Below are 12,405 nucleotides of genomic sequence, written 5' to 3'. Positions count from 1 at the left end.
CTTGGTCTCCTACTTTTTCTGGAAGAGTTTAGAAAGTCCTTCTTCTCCCTGCCTCCCTTGCAATTCACCCCTTCGGCTCTGACACAGTCCATGGGAAGCTCTAAACTGGGTAAGATCATGCCCATGCCTTGTTTTCCCATATGCAACTTTCAGAATGTACTCCCCTGAAAGTGTATAATTATATTTCTGGTACTTGATGTAACTGAGAAAATGGCTGAATTTCAGGAATTGTAAGTTTTTTTTTTCTTTTTTTTTGCGGTACGCGGACCTCTCACTGCTGTGGCCTCTTCTGTTGCGGAGCACAGGCTCCGGATGTGCAGGCTCAGCGGCCATGGTTCACGGGCCCAGCCGCTCCGTGGCATGTGGGATCCTCCCGGACCGGGGCACGAACCCGCGTCCCCTGCATCAGCAGGCGGACCCCCAACCACTGTGCCACCAGGGAAGCCCAGGAATTGTAGTTTGAAGGGAAAAAACTCTCTAGTGGTCTACTTCTTCAAATAGAAACAGAAGAATGATTTTTTTTTTTAAGTTGAGACAAAATCCTCAAATTTTAGTCTTAATAAAGTGAAACCGATCATGTTTCTTGTCTTCCTGTTCTTCTTTCCTCTCTTTCTTCACCTTTTTAGATTCTTGCCAAGTTTTTCTTAATATTATTCATTTCCTTGAGTGGGTTAAATGCTTGTCTGGGTTGGGTCTGAATCTCCCCTTGTCCCTTGCATCACTAGGTTTTTTCCTGAATCTTGGAGCTTTTTCTGTTTTGCGCCCTTGGCTTGCTTGGGAAGCAGTTTCTAGAGCACCTTCCTCTCCTGCCGAACAGCGGTAATCCTCTCTCCTTAGCCTCTGGCTTGCATCCCATAGGACGAGTTATGGAGACTCTGTCCCGGTAGTTATGAAATAGTCTGGTGCTTTAAGAGCTTTGGGATGGTGAAGTGGAAGCTTTCCCCTAAAAGAGAGTTAGAAGAGGCTTTAGGATAGAGCAAGTGTGGTGGGAGGGGCATCTGTTAAAGTGATGCTGTCCCCAGAGAATAAAGTTGAAGAGAAGGAAAGTCAAAGGTGGGTTGAGCTCAGGACGGCATGGAGAGGCCACCTTTAATGAAACAGCCTCGCCTCACGAGGGGACCTCTTTTGCTGGCATTGTGGTCAGCACCTTGTACAGCTGACGTTCCAACAAGTCAAGTCCCCACATCTTCTCTGGAGTGAGGAAAACACCTGAGCCTTTTGGCTGACCAGGTTATGTAAGTTTCGCGTGGGCTTATTACAGCCAGCATTTGGGTGACTATTTCATCCATGACCTCCCAAAGCTATCCTTTCAAATTAGCTTTTGGATCTCTGCCCAGCCTTGCCAACCAGTTAGGGAGACAAGCCTGAAATACGTTTTCCTAAAGAGTGTTGGAATGCGTTTTCCTTGTTCTTTTCCCCACAAATTAGCCTGTGAAAGGGAGGAGAAAGGACCTTTAACCCCTTTCTTTTCCTCTTTACTAACTTAATCTCAGCACCAGATAATGTCATGTCTTAGAAGATGGTGCTTGGAGATTCACTGAAAAAGAAAGTGGCAGGTGGTAATGCCCTAGTGCCCGCGTCCGATCGGGCGTGTGGAGGGAGAGGTCTGCTTGCTTTGCCTGTCTGTGAGGCTGAAAGGAGAATTAATTTATGCGTGTGAGACAAGAACTGAATACTGAATTCTGCAGCCTTGTTCTCTTCAAAGTAGAGGATGTAATTACAATATGCATGGAACATCCCCAGGTTTTTAGTATTCTGGATCTATAACATCATAACAGGAACAAATTATAGGAAGAAAAATTATTTTTTTTGTTCTGTCATTAAGCCAGGCAAATACTTTATGAGCTTATCTTTCCTTTGAACAGCCAAGCCGACTTGTTATTTGGCTATGCAGAAGAATATATATAAGATATGGTCTGCAGAATGTGCTTTCGGCCAGTGTCAAAATCACAGGTTTTCAAAAGGTATTAATGGTATTAAGATGGCACAGCTACAACACAGGTCTTGTGGGAGCATTGTTTTGTATATGTATTATTTCTTGATTTTTACAGAGCTTTCTTTGCTTGTTACAGTGCTCATAAAAAATACAGCTTTTGTAAATGAGTATAGAAAACACTGTGAAATTAAAAGTATCTACCTGTCATCTATCTATCTATCTATCTATCTATCTATCAGCATGTACCAAACCCCTTGATCTCTGGTCTCCCTCTGCTGAGAGAGGTGTCACTGATTTAGGGATAAGAGTAGGAGATGAAAATGAAGGGGACTCATGTGACTTTTCTCTAAGAGAGAGGTGAGAATACTTCCTTTCCATCATCCTGTGCACTTTGGATCACTGTCTGGGCTTCTGTGGCTTTGACATCTAGAGTGGAGTCTCCCTGACGAATGTTCTTTGTTATTCCCATAATTCTCAAGCTTATTGTGAAGGGAGAATCCCTTGCTTAATTTTATGTCTCTTGAGTCAGATAATAGATTCACATCATTAGAGAGCTTGAAGGTACCGAAGAGATTAGTTAATACAGCCCTCTCATTTTACAGTTGAGAAAACTTTGGTGATTGACAAGTTATTATAATTAATTTTTGTGGTCTCATCTGAGAGTTGGTATGATTGCAAATGTTTAAGAAATGACAGTTAGTGTTTCTCAGTAGTGACAAAAACAAGCTCTTGTTTTAATGAAATGTCTAGATGTTTAGAAGCAATCTCCTAACTTTTAATAAAGACATTCACTTCAAGTTGTTTTTTAAGCAGCTTTCAAATTTTACTTTATTTAAGGTATGCAAATGATTCATTAGATATTTTAAACAGTACTTTGCTCTCTGATGACTAAAGTGAATATTTGTTTATTGGTGAAAATTTGGAAAATAGAAAAGTATTCAAGCAGAAAAAAATCCACTAGTAATCTCCAAGCTATGAAAACCACTATTGTTTCCTCAGGTTTTTTTTTGTTGTGGGGGGTGGCTGGCAGTGAATATGAGTGGATGGATAGATAGATAGATAGATAGAGAAATATGTTTTTACATAATTGTAATTATACTATGCATACAGTTTATATCTTGCTTTTTTATAAAACATTATGTTGTAAATAGTTCCCCAGCGTACTCTTGGAGAACATGATTTCCTATTATTAGGCACTTGGGTAGCTTCCAATATTCACGAAAACATTTCCAATTTCACTATGAAGAACAATGAGATGGAATTCCTTGTATTGAAACTTTTTGGTGTGTCATTGATCATTTTCTCCAGATAACTTCTTAAACGTGAAATTAGTAGGTCAAAACATCTAAAGATTTTGAGTATTGAAGCTGTGACACCTGTGGTCATCAAAATTCAATTTTAAGTTGTCTGTGTCTAATGATAAACCCAGTGGGACTATCATGGATAGTATAGCTTCTTTTCGGGTCTGATTACCTAGGGTAGGCCCCGCCTGGCTGAGTTGTTCCAGGTGCTATCATGAGAGAAGGCTCTGTGTAGAATTCCACTCCATTGCAGCTTCACTAACAATAGCTACTATGAATTTTAAACACTTTCCATATCTGATATTAAAAGATATTATCAAATTTTATTTTAAATAATATTTCTTTGCAGTTAATAAAGTTGAATATTCCATAAGCTTGTTGCTATTTTTTTCCATTGGGATTTTTTTTTCTTTTTCTTTAAATTGAGTTATAGTTGACTTACAATATAATATTAGTTTCAGATACACAGCATAGTGATTCAATATTTTTATACATCATGAAATGATCACCACTATGAGTCTAGCTACCATCTGTTACCATACAAAGCTATTACAATATTACTGACTATAGTCTCCATGCTGTACATTACGTTTCCATGAGTTATTTATTTTATAACTGGAAGTTTGTACCTCTTAGTCCCCTTCACCTATTTCACCCCCACATATCCCCTCCGCTCTGATAACCACCTGCTTGTTCTCTGTATCTGAGCCTGTTTTTGTTTGGTTTTGTTTATTCTTTTGTTTTGTTTGTTAGATTCCATATATAAGTGAAGTCACACAATATTTGTCTTTCTCTGTCAGACTTATTTCACTAAGCATAATATCCTCTAGGTCCATCCATGTTTTTGCAAATGGCAAAATTTCATTTTTTATGGCTGAGTAATATTCCTTTGTGTGTGTGTGTGTGTGTGTGTGTGTGTGTGTGTGTGTGTGTGTGACATCTTCTTTATCCATTCATCTCTTGATGGACACTAGGTTGCTTCCATATCTTGGCTATTACAAATAATGTTCCAGTGAACATTGGGGTGCATATATCTTTTTGAATTAGTGTTTTTGTTTTCTTCAGATAAATACCCAGAAGTGGAATTACTAGATCATATGGTAGTTCTATTTTTAATTTTTCCTCAAAAATTAAATCTGCATACTGTTTTCCAAGTGACTATATCAATTTACATTCCCACCAACATTACATGTGGGTTCCCTTTTCTTTACATCCTTGCCAACACTTGTTATTTCTTGTCTTTTTGATAATAGCCATTCTGACAGGCATGAGGTGATATCTCACTGTGGTTTTGATTTATATTTCCCTGATAACTAGTGGTGACTAGTGATGTTGAACATCTTTTCGTGGTCCTGTTGGCCATCTTTATGTCATCTTTGGAAAAATGAATATTCACGTCCTCTGCCCATGTTTTAATTGGACTTTTTTTTTATTGAGTTGTATGTGTTCTTTTTATATTTTGGATATTAACCCCTTACAGATGTATCATTTGCAAATATTTTGTCCCATTCAGTGGGCTGCCTTTTCATTTTGTGGAGGTTTCCTTCACTGTGCAAAAGCTTTTTAGTTTGATGTAGCCCCATTTGTTTATTTTTGCTTTTGTTTCCCTTGTCTGAGGAGACAGAACAAAAAAAATATTGCTAAGACCCATGTCAAAGAGCATACAACCTATGTTTTCTTCTAGGAGTTTTATGATTTCAGGTCTTATATTTAAGTCTCTAATCCATTTTGAGTTTATTTTTGTATATGATATAAGAAAATGGTATAGGTTCATTCTTTTACATGTAGCTGTCGAGTTTTTCCAGCATCACTTATTGAAGAGGTCATCCTTTCTCTATTGTATATTCTTGCCTTCTTTGTTGTAGATTAATTGACCACGAGTGGTGACCTTATTTCTGGGCTCTCTATTCTGTTCCACTGACCTATGTGTCTGTTTTTATGCCAGCCCCATACTGTTTTGATTACTATAGCTTTGTAGTATAGTTTGAAATCAGGGAGTGTGGTACTGCCAGCTTTGTTCTTCTTACTCAATTTGGCTTCAGCTATTTGGAGTCTTTTGGTATTCCACAAATTTTAGAACTATTTGTTACAGTTCTGTGAGAAATACCGTGAGTATTTTGATAGAGATTGAGTTGAATCTGTAGATTACTTTGGGTAATATGAACATTCTAACAATATTAATTCTTCCATAGCATGAGCACAGCATACCTTTCCATTTCTCTTTCAGTTTTTTTCATTGATGTCTTTTAGTTTTTAGAGTACAGGACATTCACTTCCTTAGTTAAATTTATTCCTAGGTATTTTATTCTTTTTGATGCAATTGTAAACTGGATTGTTTTCTTTATTATTATGTAATGACCACATGTATTTTTTTATTATAGTCTTTGTTTTAAAGTCTGTTTTGTCTGATCAGAGTAGTGTTACTCCAGCTTTCTTTTCATTTCCATTTGCATGGAATATCTTTTTCTATTCTTTGCCTTTCAGGTTATGTGTGTTTTTAGATCTGAAGTGAGTCTCTTGAATGCAGCATATAAATGGGTCTTTTTTTTTTTTTAATCTATTCACTCTATATCTTTTGATTGAAGCATTTATTCCATTTACATTTAAAGTGATTATTGGTAAGTATGTACTTGTTGCTGTTTAGTTAATTGTTTTCTGGTTATTTTGGGTACTTCTTTGTTCCTTTCTTCTTCTTTTAGTCTCTTCCCTTGTAGTTTGATTATTTTCTTTTTATTTTTTGTGTATCTATTGTAGATTTTTGGTTTGTGGTTACATTAAGTTTCATATATATTGATTGATATATATATGTATATGTGTGTGTGTGTGTGTGTGTGTGTATATATATATATATATATATATCTGTTGGTTTTAAGCTGATAGTTACTTAAGTTTGAACACATTCTAAAAGCACTACACTTTTAGTCCCCTCCACATGTTTTATGTTTTTAATGTCATGTTTTACATCTTTTTACTTTGTATATTCCTTAACTACTAATTGTAGTTTTAGTTGATTTTACAATTTTTGCTTTTCAAATTTTACTTGCTTTTTCAATAGTTGATCCATTACCTTTACTATATATTTTCCTTTACCAGTGAGATTTTTTTTTTGTTCATATATTTTCATATTTCTAGTTATGACCTTTTCTTCTCTGCTTAAAGAAGACCCTTTAACACTTCTTGTAAGGTCAGTTTAGTGGTGATGAAATCTTAGTTTTTGCTTGTCTCGGAAGCTCTTTATCTTGCCTTCAATTCCGAATGATAGCCTTACTGGGCAGAGTATTCTTGGTTATAAGTTTTTTTTCCTTTCAGCACTTTAAATATATCATTCTACTCCCTTATGGCCTGCAAAGTTTCTGCTGAAAAATCAGTTGATAGCCTTATGGGATTTCCCTTGAATATTATGCATAGTATTCCTCTTGCTGCCTTTGAAATTCTCTCTCTGTCTTTTGCCTTATTAATCATGATGTGTCTTGGTGTGGATCTCTTTGGGTTCATCTTCTTTGGGACTATTTCCTTCCCCATGTTAGGGAAGTTTACAGCCATTATTTCTTCAAATAAGTTTTCTGCCCCCTTCTTTCTCTCTCCTCCTTCTGAGATCCTGATAATGCAAATGTTTGTATGTTTGATGTTGTCTCAGAGGTTCCTTAAACTATCCTCATTTTTAAAAATTCTTTTTTTTTCTTTGGGCTGTAATGATTGGGTGATTTCCATTAGTCTGTCTTCCATGTTGCTTATATATTCTTCTGTAACATCTAATCTGCTCTTGAGTCCCTCCAGCATATTTTTCCTTTTAATTATTTTATTCTTCAGTTCTGATTGTTTCTTTTTTTATATTTTCTATCTCTTTGTTGAAGTTTTCCCTGTGTTCTACCATTCTTCTCCTAATTTCTATAAGCGTCTTTATAACCATTGCTTTGAATTCTTTATTAGGTAAATTACTTATCTTTATTTCATTGGAGTTGTTTTTCCTGGGTTTGCTTCTGTGAATTAGGTGAAACAGTTATCTCTCCTGGTCTTAAAGGTGTGGCCTTGTGTAGAGTTCTTCCTATGTAGATTTTGTGTGCCAGGTGGCCTTGGCAGTTGTGGCTGGAGCAGGATGGCAGGGGTGGGTTTTAGGGTATGTCAGTCAGGGCTGGGGCCTCCCTGGCAAGATGCCTGGAACTGAAGTGGACACTGGCCAAGGCTTTCCTGAGCTGGATTGGGGTTGCTACCTTGGTGGCATGGCTAGAGGTGGAGTGGGCACAGGCTGGAAGGTGTGCTGGGGCCACCTTTGCAGGCCAGCTAGAGGGCCAGGTTCTTTTCAAACCACTGCCTCTGTGCTGGGACTCAGAGAGAGTGAGTTTGTGCATAAGCCCTTTAAGAGGGGAGTCTTGGTTTCCTATAGCTCTCTGGCTTCCCCCAATGTAAGTCCCACAGGTTTTCAAATCCAGTTATGGGGTCTCATCTTCCTGGTGCAGGTCTCAGGGCTGTGGTGTCCAATGTGGGGCTGGAACTCCTTACTTCTTAGGGAGGTCCTCTAAGTTTGTGATATTCATTCGGCTTTTGAGTTTCCTGCCGGGGGTATGGGTCACCTCCTACCCACCTCAATGAGGTTTTTTTCTTATATCCTTAATTATAGAAGAGCTGTTCTGCAAGTCTGCAGGTTGTTCTTAGAGAGAGTTGTTCTATATGGAGTTGTAATTTTGGTGCATCCATGGGAGGAGGTGAGCTCAGAATCTTCCTACTCTACCATCTTGATCTTGCCTCCAGTCTTTTCTTATTGCTTGTAAATGATTTTATATAGTAGAGTATAATTCTAATTAATATAATTTGCAGTTTTTAAAAATCAGTTTGTCATTTGCCTTTAAAAAATTTTTTATAATGTATATTTGACAGACTTTTAAAATTTGAACTCATCAGAACCTATTAATTTTTCTCTTACAATTTCTTCCTTTGCTTTTATGCTTAGACCTTCAAAGCATAAAGGTCCATTGCCTGCTATCTTTTATTAGCCAATAGTTTATTAGCAAGTTGTGGACTTGCCCATGTATATGCTACACTAAATTTGAAATTTTATATTTAATTATAGAAGAAGTAAAAATTGATAGGAGAGGACTTGGCCTTGGCATCCAAGTCTGTTGCCGTGATCACAGTCAGCACATAGGTGTGAAAAGGAGTAGGAAGACCATGGACTCATGCAGTGGAGAGAAGGGAGAGGATTGAGCACCTCCTACCTGCCACTCCCCTTGCTGGCTCTTTCACAACTGCCTCGTTTAACCTTTACAATAACCAAGTGCACAAGATATTGTCCTACCATTTAAGTTTTCTAGACCAGGAAGCTGAAATCTAGAAAGATGACATCACACTCATAGTCCCCAAGTCAGGGAGGGCTGAGCTTGGATCTGAGAACATGCATGCGTCCAAGGAAATCCGTGGTTCATCCAACTCAGTGCACTCCTTGCGTTTCTGCCCTCTTGTACTCCCAGTAAGTCCACCTAAAGAAAGTAATTTTCAGGATGGTAAGGTGAGGACTTGGTTCCCAAATAACTGGATGACTATGACTACCTATTACTATTATTGTTACAATAATAGCACAGGTTATTAGTAATTCCAAAACGTCAGCCTTGGCATGCTTGCAACCTGGCAGTGATTTGCAGAAGAAAGGGGCAGTGACTTGTTTAAGTAAGACAGAGTCCTTTTGTCTTTGAGAGAGGTGAATAATTATTCTGGATGCTGGCTTGAGGAGAAGCAAGAGGATGTTTATTTTCTATGCTTCTCAGTGATACAGTTGAAATCCCCAGATTATATTTAGATGACAGCACTGGGTGTGTGTGACGTTTTTAATAGAAGTCTATATATGATTTGTGCTGAATCAGGTATCATCATATGCTACATTTAATAGAGGCAAAGGAATACGATATTTAAGAAAATGTTATAAGAGGAAAACTTTATGGATTAAACTCATTTTTTTTTTTTTTTTTTTTTTTTTTTGCTGTACGCGGGCCTCTCACTGCTGTGGCCTCTCCCGTCGCGGAGCACAGGCTCCAAACGCGCAGGCTCAGCGGCCATGGCTCACGGGCCAAGTGGCTCCGTGGCACGTGGGATCCTCCCGGACCGGGGCACAAACCCGTGTCCCCTGCATTGGCAGACGGACTCTCAACCACTGCGCCACCAGGGAAGCCCTAAGCTCATTTTTTTTTTCATACATTTTTTAAAAGGCCACCACCATTCCACTCTGCCATTGAGAACACAACGTATTTTGACAGCTACTTCCCCAAGCAATCAACATACTTGTAGCTTTTTACATTCAGGGTTTACCCCTGCCCTCACTCTGCATCACATCTGAGAGTGGCCCATTTAGATACTTTTGGTGCTTAGTAAATCATATAACTCAAAACATAGATCTGTTAGATCACCGATACAGTGCCAGCTTTGGGACTGTCGTATCCCAGCCTAAAGTGGGCTAGGGACATTGTGTGTGTGTAGATGGACACCCTCGCCAGGAATGAGTTTGCTCTACAATTTGGACCAGGTGCCTCCTGCTGGCTATGACAGGTTCCCTGGGACCATAAGATCACTGGAACGGGAGAGAGAAAGAGGGGAGGGGGAAGAGAGAGAGAGAGAACACAAATATGGGAACTCATCAGGGTAAAAAGTAAAGGCCAAAAAAAAAAAAGAAGCATAATACAGAGTGGGAGCTATATTGAAAATAATATAACTATTATAAAGAATTCAGTAGATATACATGTATGTGTGCATATTTTACTTTGGTCTGCATAGAATTTTTTAAATGATGGGATTGGGGTCATTTTTATTTTATTTTTGTGCTTCTCTGAAATTTTCAAATGTAAAATTTTAGGGATAAAAAAGGAAAATACAACTCAATTTTAAAATTGGTCTCTGCACAGACCTACTGGAGAACGGACTTGAGGATATGGGGAGGGGGAAGGGTGAACTGTGACAAAGTGAGAGAGAGGCATGGACATATATACACTAACAAACGTAAGGTAGATAGCTCGTGGGAAGCAGCCGCATAGCACAGGGATATCAGCTCCGTGCTTTGTGACCGCCTGGAGGGGTGGGATAGGGAGGGTGGGAGGGAGGGAGACGCAAGAGGGAAGAGATATGGGAACATATGTATATGTATAACTGATTCACTTTGTTATAAAGCAGAAACTAACACACCATTGTAAAGCAATTATACCCAAATAAAGATGTTAAAAAATTAAAATAAAATAAAATAAAATTGGTCTCTGACTTGGAATATTGCAAACCCTGGTCTCAGCCTTGCAAGCCTAGAGCCTTCTTCCATCTCTCCTGAGCTCCATCCTTCATTTGTTTAAGAGAAGGCTTGTTTCTGTTTGGTCAGATGAAAGCCTATATTCTGACAATAATTTTCTTGTCTTTTTTTTTTTTCCCCCTAACGCACAGCATGGGACAGAGTGGGCCTCCTCCGCATGCAGTGTGTGCTCTTGCACTCATGGGGAAGTCCGATGCGCCTCCCGACCGTGCCCACCACTCTTGTGTGGACACCAGGAGCTGGAATTCATCCCTGAAGGAAGCTGCTGCCCAGTCTGTGTGGGCCCCGGGAGTGAGTATGAGCTTGTAGAGAGAGACCCTCTTTGCCTTTGAGGTTTACCTGGTGACATCCCAACTCTTCTCTTTCTTGCTCAGTGTGGTACAAAGATCCGTAACCCCATTCCTTATTGGAACGGAGATGTAGCCTTGCACGTGGCAGAAGCAATGTTGCAGAGACTGAGCTCCATTCCAAACTTGAGATTCTGAGACTCTCTGATTTACTATTTTGCTTTGGCCAGATGCAATCCCTCTGTGTTCATAGCTCCTAAGAAGGAAAGGGAGGAAGGACAAGACCCTTTGCTGTAGTTGCATAAGGCCAAGGTATTAATAGTTCCTCCTGCCTCTCGGTGGAGAGAAGAACGAACAAATCACTTCTCCATCATGTAGTAACGCTACCACTAATTCTGCTGGCCGGTCTTTCAGTTGACATAACATCTTTCTCCACAACACACCAAGTAGGAAGCAGGTATTTCATTTGTCTTTATGGCCTCTTCGCTGTGGAGATTACGCCTGCCTGCAAACCAAGGCATGGCTCAGCAAGCCAGGGGCATGCTTCCAGGCCCTCTCCTTAGAATCCATGCTTGGACCACGTACCCTTTTATTACATTTTAGGGATATATGTCCCTTTCCATTTTTATAATTAAGTAGTGTTTACTTCACGGTAAATATGAATTATTGTCATGTCTGTATTATATTCTCTCCTGGAGTATAATAGCTAAAATTACTCTTTTTAACTAGCACCTGGAAGCTACACTCTATCCTTGCCTTTTCCTTTTAAAAAGACCTCTGGTTTCTTTCTGATCCCCAGTTATTCCATTCCTGGTGACTGTTTACCCTGGAGAACCCTTCTGGAGATTCAAAAGTATGGTTAGGAAAGGATGAAAGTAGAATGCATTCCTCATGCATTTCAGATGTCATCCACCAGAAAAGGACGGGCAGCTGCTTTGGGCCAAATAACCCTACAAGTAAAAATACTCCAACAACAGAGTTTAGGGATAGGGTAGAGAGTGGGCTGTCTGGGTTTGTGGGCTCCTTTCTTACATTTTAGGGTGCTTTCTTGTTGGCTGTCCATGAGAAAGATCTATTGGGAGCATTTTGCCTGGAGAGATTAGAGGATCAGCCAGCACCAACTCCATGATTTACTGGGCGCATAATAAAAATGCAGGGCCCTTTGTTCAAAAAGCAGGGGGGAAAAGCTTTTATTTTCTTCCATGGCTTTTGCAACCTGTCCTGTTTTTAATTTATTATTCATGTCACACTCCCTAAGGCACGGGGATATTTGCTGGGTGGGTAAGACCGCCCCCCGCACAGGTGCCCCGAGTCCCCCCGCTACTTGGTGCTTAGGGTACATGCACTCCCCAGCCACCCACACCCAGGTCCCTGCTATGGTTGGAGGGTGGCAGCTTTCACTGGGCATGGATTTGGGGTCAGGCTCCTGAGAACCCAGAAGGCAAGGAGGCAGCGGGGAGGTAGGGCCACGCATGAGTGAGACCCCAAACCCCTAGCACATGCTACCTGTCGCACATGCTACCTGTCACACCAGACTTCACTTATGAAACTCAGAGAGAAAGTTAAGCACTCCATACAGTGACTGCAGAGCAATACCCCAAG

General features: G+C 39.7%; 1 protein-coding gene across 10 annotated transcripts in view; it reads left to right on the top strand.

The window, feature by feature from the left end:
* The window catches only part of FRAS1 (Fraser extracellular matrix complex subunit 1), a 552,940-nt gene that overhangs the window by 272,915 nt on the left and 267,620 nt on the right, over positions 1 to 12,405 (top strand). For all 10 annotated transcript variants that reach the window (XR_007477155.1, XM_049709348.1, XM_033406458.2 and 7 more), the window contains one exon: positions 10,648 to 10,807. Coding sequence is in view for 9 of the 10 variants with exons in the window: in XM_049709348.1 (XP_049565305.1) it covers positions 10,648 to 10,807 (160 nt within the window). In the remaining variant the exon portion in view is untranslated. The remainder of the gene's footprint in view (positions 1 to 10,647; positions 10,808 to 12,405) is intronic.

Source organism: Orcinus orca, chromosome 4 (genome assembly GCF_937001465.1).
Source record: "Orcinus orca chromosome 4, mOrcOrc1.1, whole genome shotgun sequence".
Taxonomy (NCBI): Eukaryota; Metazoa; Chordata; class Mammalia; order Artiodactyla; family Delphinidae; genus Orcinus; species Orcinus orca.
Note: the sequence above shows the minus strand (reverse complement) of the source record. Positions and strands in the feature narration are given on the sequence as shown.